The sequence below is a fragment of the Hippocampus bargibanti genome, linkage group LG02 (assembly GCF_051943395.1).
Source record: "Hippocampus bargibanti isolate YZ-2025 linkage group LG02, ASM5194339v1, whole genome shotgun sequence".
NCBI classification, from domain to species: domain Eukaryota; kingdom Metazoa; phylum Chordata; class Actinopteri; order Syngnathiformes; family Syngnathidae; genus Hippocampus; species Hippocampus bargibanti.
In genome coordinates, this window is record NC_142735.1 from 15,479,670 (window position 1) to 15,500,787 (window position 21,118).

General features: G+C 40.8%; 2 protein-coding genes across 3 annotated transcripts; both read right to left on the reverse strand.

Moving 5' to 3' along the window:
• Nucleotides 1-608: 608 nt before the first annotated feature.
• On the reverse strand, nt 609-4,869 carry pdgfrl (platelet-derived growth factor receptor-like). Its single transcript, XM_088989612.1, has 6 exons — nt 4,683-4,869; nt 3,672-3,945; nt 3,399-3,550; nt 2,692-2,985; nt 2,454-2,590; nt 609-1,268 (listed from the first exon to the last, which is right to left on the reverse strand). The coding sequence occupies exons 1-6, from the start codon at nt 4,735-4,737 to the stop codon at nt 1,080-1,082; spliced, it is 1,101 nt and encodes a 366-aa protein (XP_088845738.1). The 5' UTR covers nt 4,738-4,869; the 3' UTR covers nt 609-1,079.
• Nucleotides 4,870-5,941: 1,072 nt separating this feature from the next.
• slc7a2 (solute carrier family 7 member 2) lies at nt 5,942-18,708 on the reverse strand. 2 transcript variants are annotated; one of them, XM_088989615.1, is made up of 12 exons: nt 18,472-18,708; nt 17,246-17,623; nt 17,016-17,171; nt 16,281-16,446; nt 14,263-14,399; nt 13,829-14,051; nt 12,467-12,603; nt 10,527-10,629; nt 9,292-9,506; nt 8,958-9,124; nt 8,759-8,867; nt 5,942-7,067 (listed from the first exon to the last, which is right to left on the reverse strand). In XM_088989615.1, exons 2-12 carry the CDS (start codon nt 17,613-17,615, stop codon nt 6,913-6,915), a joined length of 1,938 nt encoding a protein of 645 aa, XP_088845741.1. In that variant the 5' UTR covers nt 17,616-17,623; nt 18,472-18,708; the 3' UTR covers nt 5,942-6,912. The 2 variants fall into 2 exon arrangements, with proteins under 2 accessions (XP_088845741.1, XP_088845740.1); XM_088989614.1 differs by lacking the exon at nt 12,467-12,603 and adding an exon at nt 12,827-12,966.
• Between the last annotated feature and the right edge of the window lie 2,410 nt (nt 18,709-21,118).

A 21,118-nucleotide genomic window follows, 5' to 3' on the forward strand; every position in this document is an offset into this window, starting at 1 on the left:
AAAACAGTTGGCTATATTCTATTCATAAAGATTTGCACAAACTTCTTTATGCATGTGAAACTGTTTAACGTTGCAGTACTATGTGCACCGCAGTACTATGCACAACTTGCTATTCTCGAACAAAGACAACTTTGGTGAAATTCACAAGAGGTTTTCTATCCATGTAACTTGATGGTTCTGTTCAAATTGGCGATTCAACATCATGAAATCAAGACATCTGCCAATTAATCAACAGTACCTTGCTTAGTGTGGTATCAAAAGCGATATATGAGAGAGAGATAGAAATAGAGGGTGGGGTGGAAGAGACATTAGCAGGCATGGAAAGTCCCACAGAGGATCAACAGATGGCAATAGATTACGGCAGAGAGAATAGAAGAGTAATCCAAGGACATCCACCTCAAAAAAACAAAACATTAAGTGTCTCGTAGGACAGTGACAATTTTGTGTGCATGTTCATCTAAAAGTAACAACATTCACCTGTAGTGCATTTTACATCCATGCTGAACTTTATGCTGTAGATCAAGTAGCCCCAACATTTTCTGTGCGATATTTATCAACAATAAAATTACCTTTTTTAGGGCCCATAAATTAAGAAATACTGTACAAAGAAGTATTATGCTGTTTAATGATAGATGAAGAAGGTTACGCCTGAGAGTTTTATGTCCGTTGTTTTAGCAAAAAGCTCATCTGTTTGTCTTGACAAGTTCTGAGCTTTCTGCAGAAACTTCCCATTTAGAAAGCAACACTAAATCAAAACACGTTCTGGGCATGTGTAACACATTCCACATATGGAGCACATTAAAATATAAGCCTGGCAAAGTTTTCAACTTCTGCTCGTGACAAGCCACGAAGCCACGGCAAAGATCCTCATGCTGTCGTCTTCTTTTCCGGTGTCAAGCTTTCAGTATGAAAAAGAGCTGCAGAAAAGTCTGTCGGAACATTGCAGGAGATTAGACGCCATGTTGTCTTCTTGATTTGACTCATAATGTAGTCATTCAACTGTTGTGATTGTTAAAAACACCGAAGGGTTTAGCTTCTTTGGGTGCGCTATCAATATTCCAACTTAAACTGAACAGGGGCTATTTGGACATGATGCTGGTCATCACAAGTGTCTCGCCGCGTGGGTTCTTGGCTTTACAGGTGTACTTTCCAAAATCGATAGTTTCCATGTCCTCCACGCTGAGGACGCTTTGTGTGATACGTGTCGTCTGACCGCGGCCTCGATTGACGAGCCTCCATGTCGTTTGGATGTGAACGGGGCGCTGGCCCTGAAACAAAACAATGAATCATTCAGACCGTTAAAACAATTACAATTTGTATTTTTAAAACACTAATTGTGTTTGGAATAACTAAAATATAAATGATTGACCTTGGTGAAAACGCCATGAGTTAGAAAAAAAAAACTAATGAGTGAACTGCAATCAAAATGAAATCATAGTTCACTTTCCCTAAGCGACTGCAAAAATGTCAGCCTTGTATTTGTCTGGACTATTTCCTTTCAGATGGACAAAGAAGATGACCACAATGTTTTTTTTTTCATTTTCCATTTCTATGATATTGCTGGCATCTGTCCCAGTACTATCTGCTAGTCTTTTGGAGATTCTTAGAGCCAAAAGAGCTCCATTACTCAGTTTTGTCCAACCTGCAGAAATGAAAGCTGCTCCTCAATAGGCCTGTTTTACTACCACTTCCCCTCTCTGGCCCCTTCCTCTCTTGCTTGGAGAGGGGCCGGATTATGATGATAGAATCTGATGCGGGTGTCAAATAGATTTTGCACAACCTGGCCAGAAGTGGGCCACTTCTGCAGCGCCATTCCTATAGACAATTTTACAACGACAGATAGGGCTGAGTCTTGAAGGAGAACCATTTCCCCGACGGTGTCTTCTGGTGGGTGTCACCTCATGTCATATGATATTGTTCTCTTGAATAACTCCAGATTGCCTACGTTTGTGTAAGATATCAGTCGTACAAGCGTGGTCCATCGATGAATAGGTTTCTTCAGCCGTCATCTGGAACTTCTTTGAAGGTGTCAGACGTTTTGTTTCTTGTCCAAGAAACTTCGTCAGCAAACTAAAGTCTTACTGGTAGTTTAGGCCCTATATATATATATATCCCTACTGTCCAGACATGGCGGTGCCGGAATCTGCTATGATAGGTCCCTGCTCTCAGGTTGGGCGGAGCAGAGGACTACTCCCTGCAGCTGCTCCACTGATAGTTCCTATCGTTCTGACTAACAACTGGCCTGATTGCCCCACTTCGACCGGTATCACCTCTTCAGTATTACTGACCAGATTGCCTATTAAATGTCACCCACTCTGTAGCTCACATATTGTTCCTTAGCCAGGTGAGGGAATTTAGAACACCTTACCTACTGATGTCCTGGTCCAGGATAAATGTCCTCAAAATTCAACTGGCTGCTAAATTTGTTTTTTCAAGCAAAATGTTCCTCTCACCTCTCCGGGATAAGACCAGGTGAAGCTTACGTCGATGTCCGGCTCCCCTATCACGCTGCACGTCACGTTGACGTTGTCACCTCCACTGACCAGCTCGGAAGAAGCATGCAAGCTCACAAAAGGTGGACTACTGGGGACTGGACAGCAGAAAGTATCCAAGAATAGTCAAGTCCAGTGTGCTTGACCTTAGTTGAACCACTAAACAAGAGTTAACAGGCATAAGTAAAAGCGGCTTGACCTTCTACATAGAGCAGCTGATATTTAGTCGAGATTTGCGGTGTTCCTTGCGCCACGGCCTTGCAGTAGAACACCCCCTGATACTCGAGGCCGGGTGTTTGTAGGACAAAACCCTTGGCGGGATCATAGTTGACCAAGGTCTCATTGGCTTTGATCTCCTCAGGCGGTACTTCTCTGTGCAGCGACACTTTGGACTGCGGAGTGGTCACGCGACACGGTACCACAGCTGGCTTGTCCGGACGCAGGTATACAATCTGGAAGTAAATATCTGATGGGACAAAGAGGTTGTCCTTGTCTGGAAAAGATTTTGAGCACTGATTAGTCTTTTAATTTTACAATGAAAGTAAATATGACCGATAAAGCTTGTAACAAAAAATAACCCCATAATTAATAAATACAATATATTTTATTATTAGTGCTATTATTTTTAATTTTTTATTATTATTATTATAGCATCTGAATAATAATAATAGCTAATGTGCTTGAGAAAATTATGAACTTTGGCAAATTCGAAATCAATGCAGAAAATATCTTGAAGATTTTTACTGCCATCAACTGATTTCAAAAAGTGCCGTATTTTCCATTGCCGCATTCCAGTGATGCCATGTTTAGATGGGTTAAATCCATCCAAATATGCCTTCATTATTTGAAGCATACGAGTTGAGAAAAGAAAGTGCCCCTAATTTTAAAAGCCGTTTGTTCATTCACCTGCAAAATAGATGTTGGAAGAGTACACATGTTCGTGGTCCTTTTCACAGTCACGACCATCGCACACGATCACCCAGCAACTGTACTGTCCTGTATCGGCAGCTGAGGGTGACGTCAGGGTGAGCTGACTATACTTGTCACTTTGTACGATGCTGAAGGTGGAAAGGAGAAGAGTATGGGAAGCCATTTGAGTGTTATTATGATAGTAAACGATTTTTTATGTATAGATGCATTCTCAAGCCAAAGCTGACAATGATTGCGCTTGCTGGTCACCTGAGCCGAGAGTCGTTGAAGGTGTCCAGGTAGGCGGGGTAAGACCACCCGATGTTTTTGCCTTTGCAGCGCAGCTCCATATTATTCCCCGGGGCCAGAACCGTGCTTTGGCCCAGACGCAGGAAACGCCCTTTTTCCAACACCTGCGTCAGTAGGCTGTGACCTCTCCCACCTCCTTCCTTCACTTTGGGTTGACGTATCTTTCCTCGTTTCCCTCCTGGTCTAATGCGGTTCTCCCCTGAATCCTTTCTTCTCTTGGCTTGCTGGCAGTTAGCTGCAAAAGCATTAGCGAATAGATGACTCAATGACCCCATCGCGATTTAACTGATTTATTTCTTAATATAGTACTGTATTTAAATACACCACACATGCGTACCCTTTTTGGTACTCCTCTGTTAATGAAAGATGCACTGGGGTCCTGCACCAAACTACCACCGTGCAAAATTGACATAATTCTTTGAGAAAGAAAGTTGAGGTTTGTCAAAATCATGTAACTTTGAACTACAGACTCAGAAAACCACTTATGTGATTGTGCAAATGTGCCAACAAGGCAATAATCTACTTCAGTCTTTCAAGATTTCTGAGGTCATGGGTGGGATGTGGCCCACCTATGTCATTGGGCTAAATGCGAAGGGTATTAGGAAAACAATCACCTCCGCTCGCCGAGAATATTTTCGAGTTGATTGACCCATAACGCATGTTTTGGGAATATGGGAGGAAGCTGCTGCAGGACCCGTGGATTAAAAAAGGAGGAGAACATGCCAACTACTACTACAACTACTTTCATTCCTTTCATCACTTTGCTGCTGTGAAATGTAAATTTCTCCACTGTGAGACTAATAAAGGCAATCCAATCCAATCCAATCCAAAACTCCACAAAGCAGGCTTTGACCCAACAAACCTTTGAAACTTCAGGTAAAATGCGACATCATCATGCTCACACCAGTTCCTCATCAATACACAAATACGCCCAAGTTAATTGCATTGTGACAAATGTTGTTACAGACTCACCATGTTGAAGCGCCACCCAAAACAGTGCCAGGAAAAGCACAACACGGAGCTTCATGCTGTCCCAAGGATATGCAGGGCAACTGACCTCTCAAGAGGAGGCTTTAGAGTGTGAATGGAGGTCGGATTCTGATTTTTGCTCAAACTCAGCAAGCTCTGGCTGTACTCTTCAACTTTCCAGTTACAGAGGGATCGGAAAAAGGGGAGGGGGATTGAGTTTCCTCCCTCTGATGGCTTGGATTTGCTAAATCAAATGTTCTTTGACGCTCTCTGCTGCCCAACAGCAGTCATGACACCTGCCAGCTGTGCTATTCACTTTTTACTTCTTACCTAAATTGTCTTGGACATGGCACAGAGGTGAGATCTATGTCTGGTGAGTGATCTTTATCACACAGTGTACTGCTCTATGTGCCATTAAATTAGCAGCTTTTTCTTGTTTTCTTTTGCATATACTTTCAAGCCTTCAATAATAATCATCATAATAATCACAATACATTTCATTCATAAGAACCTTTCAAAACTCTCAAGGTCACTTTATAGTCACAAGATAAGTTTTTCTGTTGATGAGCAGCGGCAGTCACACTCGCCAGTGTTCACTCAACCCAGAAGTGACTCAAATAAATAGAAAGCTAATAGATAGCCAATAGATAACCAGCTCTATCGCTAATAGACAGCCATCTAATTAGCTCACCCGCCAGATAGCAAACAGCTAGTTATCTATATTCGAATAGAACGTTTAAATGTGACTCACATTACAGTTGGACTTGTCATTTAAGTCCTTTTAAACAATGCCTACAGCATTTTACTTCTTTAATTGAAAATATCAATGAGCAATCATTTATTTGGTAGCCTTGTTTTAAAACTCGATCCTCAAGCATGCGCAGATAAGATTAGCGAACCACTTGTGGAGTCGTTGGTTGTAGGACAGTATTGTAATTTTACCAATATATAGTCCTGTTGCTACGTGTCTTCACTGGGTTTAAACTCGGCCTAGCCTCCATCCCATGACAATACATCATTGTCTTAAAAAAAACGTTTTTCTTAAAGGTGTATGGAGCTTCGCATATACTGTACCGTTCAATACACACTGACATTGTACAGCTACGGGGTTCTATGGATTGTTTCAAAACTTGCAATTTTGTGCAAGTCACTGTCAATACAGTGACACAGAACTCTAAAATCCAAGTGGAAAGCATGTACGGTATGAACCCTGAATCCATCTTCACACCAGGAAGCGACACAGCCAGCATAAAGACAACACATTCCACATTTTTAGAAAATGTAATACATCTTAAAGGCTGCATGAGTATTGTACACCTTTAAAACCCAGTTTGCGATAATGTAATAATCAAAATTCAATATACACAATTACTGAAAGTATTTAGAATCAAATCACATATTCATTCAGACTGTAACACTATAGATGCATACAGAAAGGATACTACACAAGACCCTTGCTGACAGCAGCAGAGAATAAAAAGACAATTGTCATACAACACGAAGATAAAACATTTAAAACGATTAAAGCAACAATTAGGCACCTTATAAAATAAGACTGCACATTAAACTACACATTTGTTTTTTTGTCAAAGCATTATTGTAACATGATACAATCGTGGAGAAAATAAATTGAAGGACATCTTGAGCATTGTGCAAGAGAAAAGAAAAAAAGTCCTTTCAACAACACTCAGTGTTTACAACCTCGGGTATGCCCCGGACAAATGAATATGTAATGCAAGACGTGTAAAATAATGTGAAAGATAAACAAGTGTCCCTTTAATGTCTTTTTTTTACATTGTGTACGTAAAGTTGTGCCAGATAGCACAAAAGTGATGTATCAAAAACCTAATAACATACTTGCCTGATTCAAGGAATGGAGGAATTTTTAAAAATACAAAGGCAACCTGCTTATCATAAAAAGCTCTCACGTTCATTCTAAAATCGTCGCAGTCTTGCCATGACTACATGGATCTCAGAGAACTAAATCTCCAGTGTGTTACCTGTCCCTTCCATTGTGCACAAAACACAACTTTTCATGCAGTGTGTGTGGTTTGTCACCGTGAAAGAGGTCAGATGAGAGCAGCCCCTTGTAGTGTGACTACTGACCCAAAATACTGACATGGCTTTTATGGAGGCCCTGTGGGTCAAGCTGGTGATACAAGCTCTTGAAGTCATGTGCGTCGTACAAGCGTTTCACACTAAAACTGTTTTAACACTAAAACTAAGACTAACTCTAAAACTGACTGGTCTTCTCCGGGCAGATACATTGCTCCAGTTGCTTTTCTATTGCAGGTGACGTGGTCTGCTTGGCGTTGCTGCTCTTGCCCCGAAGAAAGCGCAGACGCTCCACACTGTGCCATATTCCGTAACCAAAGTAGATCAAGAAGCCTGAGAGAAAGTTTATGGAAGGAGACAATTAAAACGATTTAGTTGGTCGAGACAAAAAATGAGATCAGCATTTGCTGATCAATTGCTCAGTCAAGACGATTGACAAATGAAAGAACAGGGAGAAGTCAGATCTTGATCCCGCCTTAATGTTGTTCCCTTTTTATTTTTGAAATAGCATTGAGGGAGAAAACAGTCTCATTAAAAGTGTTTAGATTAAGGTATTGTGCTCTTTTTTTAACTGAAGCTTTTTGTGCAGTTTTGGACCAGATTTTAAACCTCATAATCATATGTAGTTTTTTTTGCACATACACACAGCAGATTTATACTCGAAGGAAAAATTGGAATTCATGTAAAATCATCTTTTTAAAAAAAGTCTATTTTGATTGAAAGGCTCTTATACAGCATTTGCTTCAGTTGATCATTGAATACAAATCTGTAAAATACAACTTTTGGACAAAGCAGTCAAAAGTGCATGAGCTTTATAGACACCTCTCTTTTCCCTCTTGTCCTTCAAAAGGGATACACTTTTCATGCCCTTGCACATTCATGCTCTGATGGTGGTAAACTACTTTTTGTAGCCTCAACTACCATAGTGCAGGCTGATGGAAGCGTGCCAGTTGTACGCCTATGGCCCCTACAGATACCACCAAACATTTAAAAACGAGTTATTCAATTTTTGTGCTCTGTATGTATTATGTGGAGGGGATTAAACATTCTAAAGTCATCCACAAATTCATAACGGCCCCCGAAAAGAAACCGTAACTACAATGTGGCCCATGGCAAAAAATTAGTTTGACACCCTTGCTCAAGGACATGATGAGACATGAGTTGAACATAGCGGAATTTGAACAGTCAAGCCTTTGTTTTTTCGATGGCACACTCTCCCTCCTAAAATGCAATTTCATACATTCTTAATTGCATACATGTACACATAAATATGTAACTTTCGGGTTGAGTGAACGCTGGCGCGTGTGGCTGCCGCTTCTCACCAGCGGAAAAAGTATCCTGTGACTGTAAAGTGTCCTTAAGAGTTTTGAAAGGCGCTTATAAATGAAGTTTCTTATTCTTATTCTTATTCTTATTCTTATTCTTATTCTTATTCTTATTCTTATTCTTATTCTTATTCTTATTCTTATTCTTATTCTTATTCTTATTCTTATTCTTATTCTTATTAAATTACGTTTTCATTTGTTAGGGCGGCCCGGTAGTCGAGTGGTTAGCACACCGGCTTCACAGTGCAGAGGTTTGCGTCCCGGGCCGGCCTCCCTGTGTGGAGTTTGCATGTTCTCCCCGGGCCCGCGTGGGTTTTCTCCGGGTCCTCTGGGTTCCTCCCACACTCCAAAAACATGCATGGCAGGCAGATTGACCACTCCAAATTGTCCCTAGGTGTGAGTGTGAGTGTGAGAGTGACTGTTGTATGTCTTTGTGTGCCCTGCGATTGGCTGGCAACCAATTCAGGGTGTCCCCCGCCCCGTGCTCGAAGACAGCTGAGATAGGCTCCAGCACCCCCCGCGACCCTAATGAGGAATAAGCGCTACGGAAAATGGATGGATGGATGGTTTTCCTTTGTTAAAAATCATGTTCATTTATTTTTCAAAATTTCTTATTGCATTTGTTTTCCATTTATAATTTTGGGTATTTTGTTAGTTTTTGTTGATGATAACAGCCTTGCTTATGACAAAGAGACTTACCTATTGCCATCCAAACAGAGAAACGTATCCAGGTGTCGCCACTCAACTGAAGCATGAGGTAAATGTTAACAAATATGCTGAGAACAGGTAGAAATGGCAAAAAGGGAACCTGTTGGAACAGACACATTGTTACCCACAACAATAATTAGCTTTTAGGTTCAACAACCAGAAATTTTAAATCCAGTGGTGTGGAAAATACCATGAAGGAAACCCTGTGAGTGCTCTGTGGTTGTCTGCAGATTACAACAACGCAACCGACAAAGATGAGAAGGCACACAGACAGGAATGCCAGGATCCATTCTTCTTGACCAGTGATGGAGTCAAAGTGGTAAGTGGTCAGGTAGCTGATCACACACACGAGCAGCACTGGGTTTGGACCAAAGAAATACAGGCCAATACTTTATTCAGGCTCATGACAATATCGCTTCAGTTGATGAAAAATGAGTCCGGCAAATGCACTAATTGTACTATTTCTTCTGGATGCCCTGTTAAAACATCAACATAGAACATCAAATTAATAACACATGCCTCACCTAGCACACAAATGAAAATGTTGACTGTGCTGGATGAATGCTCAGAGGGGGACACAGGTGGGTGCACTATCGCCTGCAGAACTGAGCCTTCTGCTTTTAGCGTGTTGAGGTGGGACTCTGATTCAGTCAGTTCAGATTCACCCTCCTCAGACGACAGATCGTCCCTTTTACAGTCACCCCTCTGTTGCTGCTCCAAACTGCTATCAGGCTGATACCTGGTGGTGAAAGCTGTTAGATCTGACAAAAGCCTTGATAACATTTATACTTCGCATAGAAGATATATGCCATATTCTCCAAACTAATAATGTCTGCTGACCAGACATTAGAAATACCAAGAACTAAACAGAGGTTCAGAGGGGATCGAGCCTTTTCCGTTGCTGATACCTCTCTTCTGGAATGAACTGCCACTGAACATTCGGCAGACCCCCTCGCTGCTTAGCTTTAAATCCTACTTCAAAACTCAGTTGTACTCTTTGGCATTTGACTTAGCATGAACAGACTTGGTCTTAGTTTAACTCAGAATCAGAATCAGAATCATCTTTATTGCCAAGTATGTAGAACACACAAGGAATTTGTTTCCGGTAGAACACGCTGCACTAGTATCGTTGTCAAAAAAACTGCTAAGTGGCACTATACAGTTCCATTTTGGCTACTGTTGAAAGAGTTCAAAGAGTTAATGGCTTGGGGGAAGAAGCTGTTTAAACTCCCTGGTGATTTCTACTGTCTTTGTGACGGATTTATTGCTTTATTGTAGAGTGAACACTGGCGCGAATGGCTGCCGCTGCACAAAAAATAATAAAAAAGAAAAATCACGTGACTGTAAAGTGACCTTGAGAGTTTTGAAAGGCGCTTAAAGTGACCTTGAGAGTTTTGAAAGGCGCTTAGAAATGAAATGGACAGTATTATTATTTATGTATTAGTTGATCCATGTACATCAGTTTGTATGCAGCAATGGCTGGTGTAAAGTGCTTTGTAATTACAGTTGAGTAGTTTTGAAGAAAAAAAAGGTTAAAAATGCTCAATTTTAATCAAAGTATAAGAAAATGAGGAATATATTGTCGATACTTGTACACAAAGTAAACTTACAGTGTTTCTTCATATTTATACAACAGTTACATTTACAGATCGTATATCACACTTCAAATGGGTAATCATTCCTGTGGCTTGCCATGTAGAAAAAGAAACTCATGTTCCAAAAACAAGTTTGTTGTTATTTCCAGTTTAAATGTACCCACCTCAGAATCAGTACACACACAGCAACCAGTGAGTAGGCCAGCAGGGTCCCAATAGACATCATGTCAACCAAAGCTTTGAGGTCAAACAGGAAAGCCATGATAGCTATATAGCAAGCAAAGACAACACAATTAGCGCATGTTATGTAAAAGGCATCCATATGAACGCATACCAAAATACATACACAAATAGACACGAACACTTTTGCAAATTGAATCATTTCCCGCAAATAGACTTGACCAGATTATACCAAGCACTTTAATCCAACAAAACTGTATTCCATTGCAAGCACAATTCCACACAAAAACAAGACATATTTTCCTTTCATTTTATTAACCAGCAAGCATCAACTCCATACTAAGTTTTCATATGATGTGGCACCGCGGTCCTGCTTACAGCTCCATCTCTAGTGTCCCAGGAGATGAACCCGGTATTGAGTTGATAGTCCATGCATTTCTGGTGCTTTTGCAACATTGTGTGTTTGATACCATAAAACTATAATTAAAATTTGTTTTATATCCCATGATGTCACAGTTATGTATGGTGCATCTGCCACACCAAAAACACATTTGTCACAAGTTGAAATAGAAGCATCTTAAATAAATGACAGCAGTTTTACGATAAAAAAATAGCAAAATATAATTAGGATGCAAGGTAGCAGTTTTGTGTAAAAAACGAATACGTGTCCCAGCAATAAAGGCAAAACATAAATAAATAGAATACAAGCAACAACGAATTTACAGTGCTGCTGTTATTACTACTTGACCTTGTTTAAGTAACCACAATAACTTTACAAATGTATTTTTAGAGCGTGTTCATAAACTAACTAAAAAGTGACTGTGATGGGTAATTCTGTTCATTTTTATTTGACAAATTTGACACATTATGACTTATGATAATTATTATTCTAATCATCTTTTATTTTACAATGACACCCACGGCTACTGCAAAGTTGTGACTCTGCGGGTGGCTACATCGAGGATCAGGGTGAAAGTGTTCTCCAAGTCTTCTGTGATCGCCTGTGATCGCCCTGGTCAACATTACATCATCCGAAAGTAAACGTTCACTTGCACTCATCAACATACTTTGTGTTCATATGTCAATCTCCTGCATGGAATACAGTAAATCAGTCTATGTTCCCTCCATGAAAAGTATCGTGCACCTCCCATTGATTTTAAACAGAATGGAAGGAGCCAGTTCTTTTGACTGTAAATCAAGTCAGTTATGTTCGCACCCATTATGGCGCAAGATTACCATTTGTTCAAATTAGCCCAGCCTGCATGTGTGCTATGAAATTCGTCGGCCCCATATATGGAGCATTGATAGCAAAAAAAGAAAATACAAGACAACTTTTGTCATGGGGGGGTCTAATCCAGGTTTAGAAAGTAAACTTCAGCTTTAGCCAAAGGTGCTTCTCCTCCCAGAGAGTTCCTTTAGTCGAAGCACCTGCGGCCGAAGCCAAATTTGGCAGGGTTTTGAATTTCCAAACCTGGGTTTGATACCTCTGTAAAAAAGTAGCAACTCTTATGATATTGCAACACTCCATGTTGTTTGACTGAATAGACACAATCTTCTCAATTTGTAGGCTATTTGAGTGACAATCGTATTATGTCCAAAGATAATGATGTATATTTACCCACCCATCATCAATATTGCTAATACTGAATAAGTTGCAGGTGAGCTGGAGAATATGGATAGTGATTAGCTAGTGCAAGATCACAATGGTCATTTGTTGGCCAGCGGACTTGATTAAAAAAAAAGGTTTGGGTAAAAATTTACTCATCTTTAAAAAATAATAATAATAAAAGGGGGTTTCACATGCTCTTCTGAGTACAATCACAAATTTCAACATGCAGCCATCACCACTGACACCGATTAAAAGCCAAACCAAGTCCACACCACAAGGCTGTACAATAGGCTGTTCCTTGACTTGGCTGCTTACCCGCGATGGTACCTGCCGCCATGGTGGCAGCCACAGGCGACTGCCGCTTACTCACTTTGGACAAAAATTTGAACAGAATGCCATCTCGTGCCATGGCAAAGAGAATGCGTGGTAGGGGGAACATGGCGCCCAACAGGCTACGGAGAAGAGGGCTCATGGTTAAGTGGAGAACACTCTGAAATTTTCGGACACATTTCACCTGCACAACTGTGAAAGCACACACTGCAAGGAGGGATAATGGACATGATGGCCAATGACTTTAATCAGATACAGTGCGAATGGCTAGTTAGGAGTTTTTGTTGTTGGGGAGTGTCTTTCATAGTCAACTGGTGGAAAAGCTTGACGGTCCCCAGCTCTCACCTGCTACTACACCGGAGCTCATAGTGGCAATAAGGGGGGTCTTCGTCTTAGGATTGATTTGGGCTAAGGCTTTGAAAAGCACCCCATCCTCTGCCATAGCATAGATTACACGAGGCATAGGGAAAATGGAGCCCAGCAGACTGCATGAGACAGCAGAAACATGCAAGATCAACACATTAGTCAAGACGCCCAAAAGCAAACACCAGGACACACAGCAAACACAATCATCTTCATCTTAAAGGTTTGACAAGTGAGAGGGATGTGCCTTTCTTTTCTGATGGGATGCAGAAATAACACCAATTGGATTATATTTTATTGAATATGATTTGATCCTCCAAGGGAAGCATTCCTTGGTTCTATTTGTCAAATGTTATTTGAGATGTTGCGGCAACAGCAACTAGCAATCATTTAAAACAGTTAAACAAAATACGAAAAAAAAATTGGTGTACTGTAAAATCAGCAAGAGCCAGAATTGCCCACAATCATTAATAGCATACAATGGGAAAAAAATAACCCATCAACCTTAGTTAAACTTAATTTTTTGGGGGTCAAATGTCATTGAGCAGCTTTATGTTCACTTCAAGAAATATGATGAGAAATATGAAAGAATGACTTAAAAGTAATAAACCATCAGCAAAGAAAGTCACAGTGGGCTTCAGACCTGTGTTTTACATTTTAGTGCAGATTATTTAGTTACCCTTGTGTTCTTTTACACTTATCTGATCTGATGAATTTGAAATATATATTCAGATGAGAAACACGGTCTGGAGCTGGAGCCGTCCAACCATGTGACATTTATATTTCCACCACCCACTTTCAATGCAATGTGGATATTTGGAAAAAAAGAAGCCCTTCACCCACATTATCCCATTTGGCGGCACATATCACTCCAATAGCAAGACAGGCAGCATGCACCATTAGAAAAATTTGTGTTCACTGCCAAGTGGATTCAAATAATCATACTGTAATTCATCTTCATCTACAAAACAATCAGTTGGTTACCTGGTGGACAGGGCACACAGTGAACCGACAGCAACAACATATTTGGCAGGGTTCCATCCCACATATTGAAAAGCCATGGGAAGAGGGCTTTTCTCATCCAAAAGGTAGTAAGGCATCATGAGCGTCAGTGCGGCAGAAACACCAAAGTACGCCAGGAAACACACAGTCAGTGACACCACAATGCCAATGGGAATGGCCCTCTGCGGGTTCCTCACCTCCTCACCTGCAGTAGTTAATTCACGTTACTTTTTTTGTTGCAATTTCTATTTCAAAGTCATCAAGAATCGTGGGACAAATACATTTTTGTGCTGAACTTTCACAAATGATCTGTATGAAATGTGGTCAACATATCAAAAAAAAAAACCATCTAGCAACCAACTCAACACAATTGAACTTGAAACCAACAACTTACAACCATAAAGCCAAGCTCATACCTGTCGTCGCGATGCAATCAAAGCCCACAAAAGCATAGAAGCATGTGGCGGCTCCAGCTAATGTCCCACTGAAACCGTATGGCATGAATCCTCCAACTCCATAATCACTGCTCACATTGCCCACGGTTGAAAAGTTCCTAAGACAACGATACAAGAATGTCATCATGGATTGTAAAATGGACAAAGTACAGTGGGGCCTCGGTTTACGAACACCTTGCCTTACGAAATTTTCGGTTTACGAACGTTAAATTTATGAAAATTAAACCTTGGATTAAGCACTACTTTTCGGGATACACAATGAGCGCCGCTCCACCACGGCTGGCGGAGTAATCTTTGGCGGAAGAACACCAAAGCACACGATCGAACAGCGCCCCAGCCGCCCTACCTTTCCACACCCCCTTTATCTGAATGCACACGTCGATCGTCTTCAAGGATACTTTTGCTGTTATGGGACCGAAAAAGACCCCACCACAGACTCGTGTTCAGCCAAAGAAGACACAAAACAAAATTCCAGTCGAGGAGAAGTAGGAGATCATTGAGAAACACGAACGAGGTGTGCGTTTGTCTGATTTAGCGGCTTAGCGGATATGCTAAATCCACCATTGCTACCATCCTTCGCCTAAAAGCGTTACACAAAGACTTTATTTACTCGATGCTTTCACGTGACTAATGATACCGAACTATCCCTTCGGGCAGGGGTGCTCTATTCGTCGATCGTGATCAACCTGACGATCTCCAAGGTACAATTGGTAATGTCACATTGTCATGAACTGACGCTATACAAATAAAGTTGAGTTGTTTAAAAAAACATGATGTCAGCTTATCAGACATCCCTTAACTTGATTGACACACCGGACAACCAATCGGATGACATCTCATTATTAGGTACACTGCGTTCTCAAACAACGCAAAGTTAACAAGCTAGTCATTAGTTACATGTTAATTTTTCACTTGTTTTTTTTTTCCTATTAAACGTTAAATATGGTATAAAAATAAGTGGGGGAGCTGGAACATGTAAGAAGAAAAAAAGTATCCTTTTCATATGGAATGGGAGGAGGACTTTTTTTTCACGATGCCCTTTTCGTAGTGCATTTGTATCGTCTGCCAGTTATCACAGTGAACTCAGGTAATGGCAAAAATGGACATCATTATGTTGTGTTATGCAACATAGCGGTTATACATCAATATATGTAAGTTGCAAGAATCCTAGATAGTTTTCTCAATAAATAAAATGTGTCGATCATTTTGACGTGGTATTTCAAAAGTAGCTCGCATGATGAAAAAGTATGAACACCCCTGCCTTAGGGATTATTGGACGGACCATTTCAATGTGTATCTGTCACGTGCGAGTTGACAGCTGGGGCGGGGCCGCCGCTCCAAACCTCCGCCAGCTGCTGTCAATCCCCAATCACCGATACTGGGACATTAAAACTAGTGTCTCGGACTTTTGCCAGTACGAGGATTTTGCCATTTTATTTTCCGAGCTTGTTAGCCTGGACGGTTCACCCCCGCCCGCCTAATCGATGTACCCCTTTTTGTGGTTTATTTTGTCACATTATTCCGGGTCCGTGGAGTCATCGGACCCGCTCTTTTTGTTGTAATAAATCTCTGCCAGCACCTACGTCTGATCTACGAATGATAATATGATGCCTCAGTTTCGTAAGACCTTACAAGTCAGAAAGCAACAGGTGTCAATTAAGAGCCATCAACGACCATCACAAATGTAAATAAAGTGACTTTATTACACAGTGCAGTGTATTTCCTTCATTACAATACAATAGCACATTTATTATCCATAGAATAAGGTATGTTGTGTGTTGTTTTAAGGCTTATTTAGTTGAAAATTATATTTTATGGAGACCTGGGAACAGATTATTCTCATTTCAATGGTTCCCTATGGGAAATTAATTTTTGGGATACACACTTTTTGCCTTACACTCTGTCTGGGAACCAATTAAGTTCGTAAGCCAAGGCCTCACTGTACTGCATTATATTTTTATTTGTTTCAAAATAATTACCTGATGACGATGGTGACGTTGACCAGAGATTCCTCACTTATCTGCCAGTTATTTGTGTCTCCTTTCACAAAGCCCGAGATGATGACAAAGAGGAGTACAAGCACATTGACAGAAGTGAAGACTTTATTGACCCAAGCTGACTCTTTCACTCCAAATGACAATAGTCCTGCAGGAGCACAAAAACTGTAAATCTTAATAAAAATGTAGCAATATGGCTTTGCATCGAATGGGAATGCACTTGGGTTTGACCAGTGGTTCTTAACCTGGATTCGATTGAACCCGAGGAGTTTGGTGAATTGGTCTCAGCAATTTGATCGAGCTGTGGAGATGAAGACATGCCCGATTCAACATCTCATCACTGGTTGCAGATGATCACATTACATTTCCTGTCCAATCAGTGCAGCGGGAAATGTAGTTCTCTTAGTAGTCGACGTGTGACCGTTGTAATATTTCATCGCGTTAAAAAAACCTTATACTTATGCCTTCAAATTTGTATTTACTTATTTTAATACATGTGTTTTTATGCCTTTAATTTTGAAAAAGTCTTATTTCAGTTTTTCACAAATGAAGGGTTCCATGAATGTGCATGTGAACTAGTTGGGTTGAGTACCTCTTACAAGATTAAGAACCACTGAGTTGTTGATACTATCACCCAAACAGCACGTTATCCTTGATTGCAATAAGGGGGAGCAGGCATGTAGAAACTAGTTGTTTTCCTTTTTTTTGACTTCTTACCAGACAGCAGTAGAATCAGGCAGACTGCAAAGAAGTCAGGGTACTGAGCCAGACCAGGAGAGTTCATGCTGAAGTAAGTTTTGCAGAATAATTCAATATGTCCCCCTGTCATTTCATCAAATGTTCCGCTCCATGCCCGAGCTACTGAGGAGGTACCTGGGGCAGAAGATAATCGGAAATTGGGCTCGACACACCAATATGGATCAGTTAGTTTGCAGTTTGTAACTCACCAATCACATAGGAGAGTATCAGGTTCCAGCCAGTGATAAAGGCCCATATCTCCCCTACGGTTACATAACTATAAAGGTAAGCAGACCCCGTTTTTGGGACACGAGCTCCAAACTCGGCGTAACAAAGGCCAGCCATGACAGAAGCAAGGGCAGCAATGAGGAAGGAGATGACTATGCTGGGTCCAGAATCTCCTTTGGCAACTTCTCCAGCCAAGACGTAGACACCTGCACCCAGAGTGCTGCCCACGCCGAGGGCGATCAGGTCCGCAGTTCCCAAGCAACGACAAAGCTTGGACTCCTCCAAACTGCTCATATCAACTATCTTTCGCCTCACCAAGGAACGGCCGAATGATAGAACCTGCTCTAACATCTTGTCTCCTGTTAACACAGAGAAAAAAAACATCTGAAACTGTGCAAGCATGAATTATTGCACAATGCAATTCAGCACGTTGAAAAACTTGAGCATCTCTGATGCTGAAAGTTTCATCCCAAAACATATCAAGATGGAAACATAGGGAGGAACAAGCTATTGAGGGATTTCACTCGAAATGGCGAGCAGTTAAGGAATGCCTTCAAGGTGTGTCTTGGAAAAAACATTCAATCAATTGTTTGGCGTTACAGCGCAGATCTGACCATATTCACAAATTGAGCATGGATGCATCACAGTGACCCAGAAAAAAAGAAGAACCTGCAGACTCTTCTTCTTTTCTTACCAAACCACAGAAAAACTGTAAAAATACAACAATAACCCGCTTCATTTTTTTTCTCGTGTTCTAATTCGTCTTTAGGCATAAAACAAGAATGAAAGTGTTCAAATAAATACATTCGTCAATACAATACAAAACCAGCAACTACATCTCCTTTCTATTTAAAAGAATGGTTTTGCTTTAGCTCATTAAAAGTTTTTGAACCAACATTTGGAATGCTGTATTCACAAATTCACCCCGATGACTACCTGAATGCACATTTATCCCCATTAGAGAGACATCAGAACTTATTTTTTGTACGGAAACATGATGATTGAATGCAATCTAGTTCACGAAAAATGGAGACCATAAAGCCCCAACTAAGTCTTTTAATCTTTGGTTTTACAATATTTTAGTTTTTTTCACTTATCTTTCTGATCTCCCATTGGATTTCAACACACTCACACAAAAGTAAACCGAAGGCAAAATGAACTTGTTTGAATAATTTATAATCATAGAACGTCATAAATAAGGTCCTACCTGTGAATATGATTCAACGAGGATAGTCCAAAAGTGTGACGAAAAACCAACAAGTATCAGGATGCTTCTGCACGGAGTATTTGTGGGTCCCTAAACGTCAGACCTGCAATCCTTGAGTTCTGACTGAACACTGGGTTTCACATTAAAACCTCCCCAACTGTGCAAACTGCTGAGCAGGATTTTTACTCCTCCCCTTTGTGCTCAATATTGCTTTGTAGTTTCTGCCTGGCTTTGCCTGTGGGCAGAGGCCCGAGTCTCATTTATATTCTTGTCATTTGAAATATTACCATAATGCAACAAAAGTTGCCGTAATGATCATGATGGAGCAGCAAAAAAAGCAAACAGAGTCAACACTGTTGTAATGGATATAATGGTTGTTACAGCCACTTGAGGCCAAAGCAGGTCTACAGCAGATGTTTAGTAAGGACTGATAAGTAGTTAAGCAACTGGCGTTGACAAACAATGTGTCACACACTTCTGTTTACCCAGTGCAGGCAAGAGGAGTGCTGCTAAAAGCATACCTGCTGATTGGTCACTGAAGGATGGATGCACAATAGCAAAAGGGGTTAGTTGCCCTGCTCGTGGATTGTGGGTATTGCTCAATGTCCGATGAGGTACTGGAGCCATATGACGATCTGTTATGATTGTATGTATGTATGACAGCATTGTCGAATGTTTGATGAAATGTGTGTTGATTAATTACTTTTTTGATTAAAGTTGCAGTTGTTGTAAAAACATAACATGAATTAAAAAAAAAGATTGTCTTGCATGGATGCGAATCGATATTCTGGACCACTTTTGTTCACTGAGGTCACATGAAGGTACTGTATTTTCTGGTATTTAAGGCGCACCGGAGAATAAGGCACACGCCCAATGAGTGGTGTATTTTCAAAGTTTTTCCAAACACATGCATAAGGCGCACTGGACTATACTCCGCAGAGATGTTTCGGTAGACTATGCCAGCCACCTGGTTATGGTGCTCCATGTAGGCTTTCCCTGCCAGCATCTTACACCCTGCAGTTATGTGTTGGATTGTCTCATGTGCCTATTTGCACAACCTACACCTTGAGTCTTGACTGGTGTGGTATATCCGTGCCTCTATGGCTCTTGAGCAGCCAGGATGAGTGCCTCTGTGCTGTCATTTAGGCCAGCCCTCTCTAGCCACTGATAGGACTTCTTGAGATTAGCCACTTCAGTTATGGTTCAGTGGTACATCCCATCAGCTCATTGGTTTCCGTGATCGTTCCGGTCAGGATCGCTCTCAGTACTGCATTCACAGTTTCCATGAGACTTTCAGGTGACATAGCCGTCGTAATCGGTTTCTTGGTTGCCCAGTTTTCATTCATGCCATGACCTCTCGGGTCAGTTGCTGCTTCGCTCAGCATTTCATTCATTGAGTGTTCTCATCATTCATTGGGCCTTGCCTCCCAATCTCTGGTCTAACCTCTTCCTCTGATGTGGCAGCCTGGGGCTCTTTACCACAGAATTCGTGTTGTACCTCATCAATCTCACGTTGTCTGGCAACTGCCACAAATGTTATCGCATCCCGTCCATCTCCGCTTTGTTCCAGTAGCCCATTTTTCATCAAGGTGCTCTGAGCCGGCATGTCATTCGATTTATTGTCTCTCATCATTGTATGAGGTAGGATGTTTTGTGCAATTTTTTTCTCTGACCCAAGCGGGATTCGAACCCTCGTCTCGCGTATGCCAATTCGATGCCTTATCAACTGAGCTATCCAGCAATCCATATACCATATATATATATATATACAGTAAAGTCTCGTTATATCGATATTCAAGGGAGTCCGAAAAAATATCGATATAACCGGGACTATCGATATATCCGACCCTGTTTGCATGTAATTTTCTCCGTGCGTGCATAGAAATAGTATCGATATAACCGGGACTATCGATATATCCGATATCGATATAACGAGACTTTACTGTATATATATATATATATATATATATATATATATATATCGATAGTCCCGTTATATCAATATTTTTTCAGACTCCAGAGAATATCGATATAACGAGACTTTACTGTATATATATACATATATATATATAGAAATCTTCTGACTGTAAAGCGACCTTGAGTGTTTTGAAAGGCGATATCCGATATCGATATAACGAGACTTTACTGTATATATATATATATATATATATATATATATATATATATATATATATATATATATATATATATATATATATATATATATATATATATATATATATATATATATATATATATATATTGTGATGTCACGAGAGGCTGTGTCCTGGAGGGCAAATACATCCCCCTAAGTTGGCTCCACCCAGAGAGAGTCTTGGCCCCACCTGGTGGATGGCAGTATTTAAACCCACACACCTGCAGCTGATCGGGGCTTGATTGGAAAGCAGGGCTCTTAAGGCAGAGAGCCTCTGAGTGTGCAGCTTGCGGAAAGACAAGCTCGATTGCTGTGCTCTGTGGAGAAGTTGATTGCTGCGTGGAACTCATTGCCAGTTGGGACCCCACGACTGGACACTGGATTTGAACCTAGCTAAGGTGGCTAGGCTACATGACGAGGACGTCAAAAGGGGTGAGGCCTAGAGACTCTTGTAAAGAACTCCGTCTTCAGTTTTACCTCCGACGAGACTTT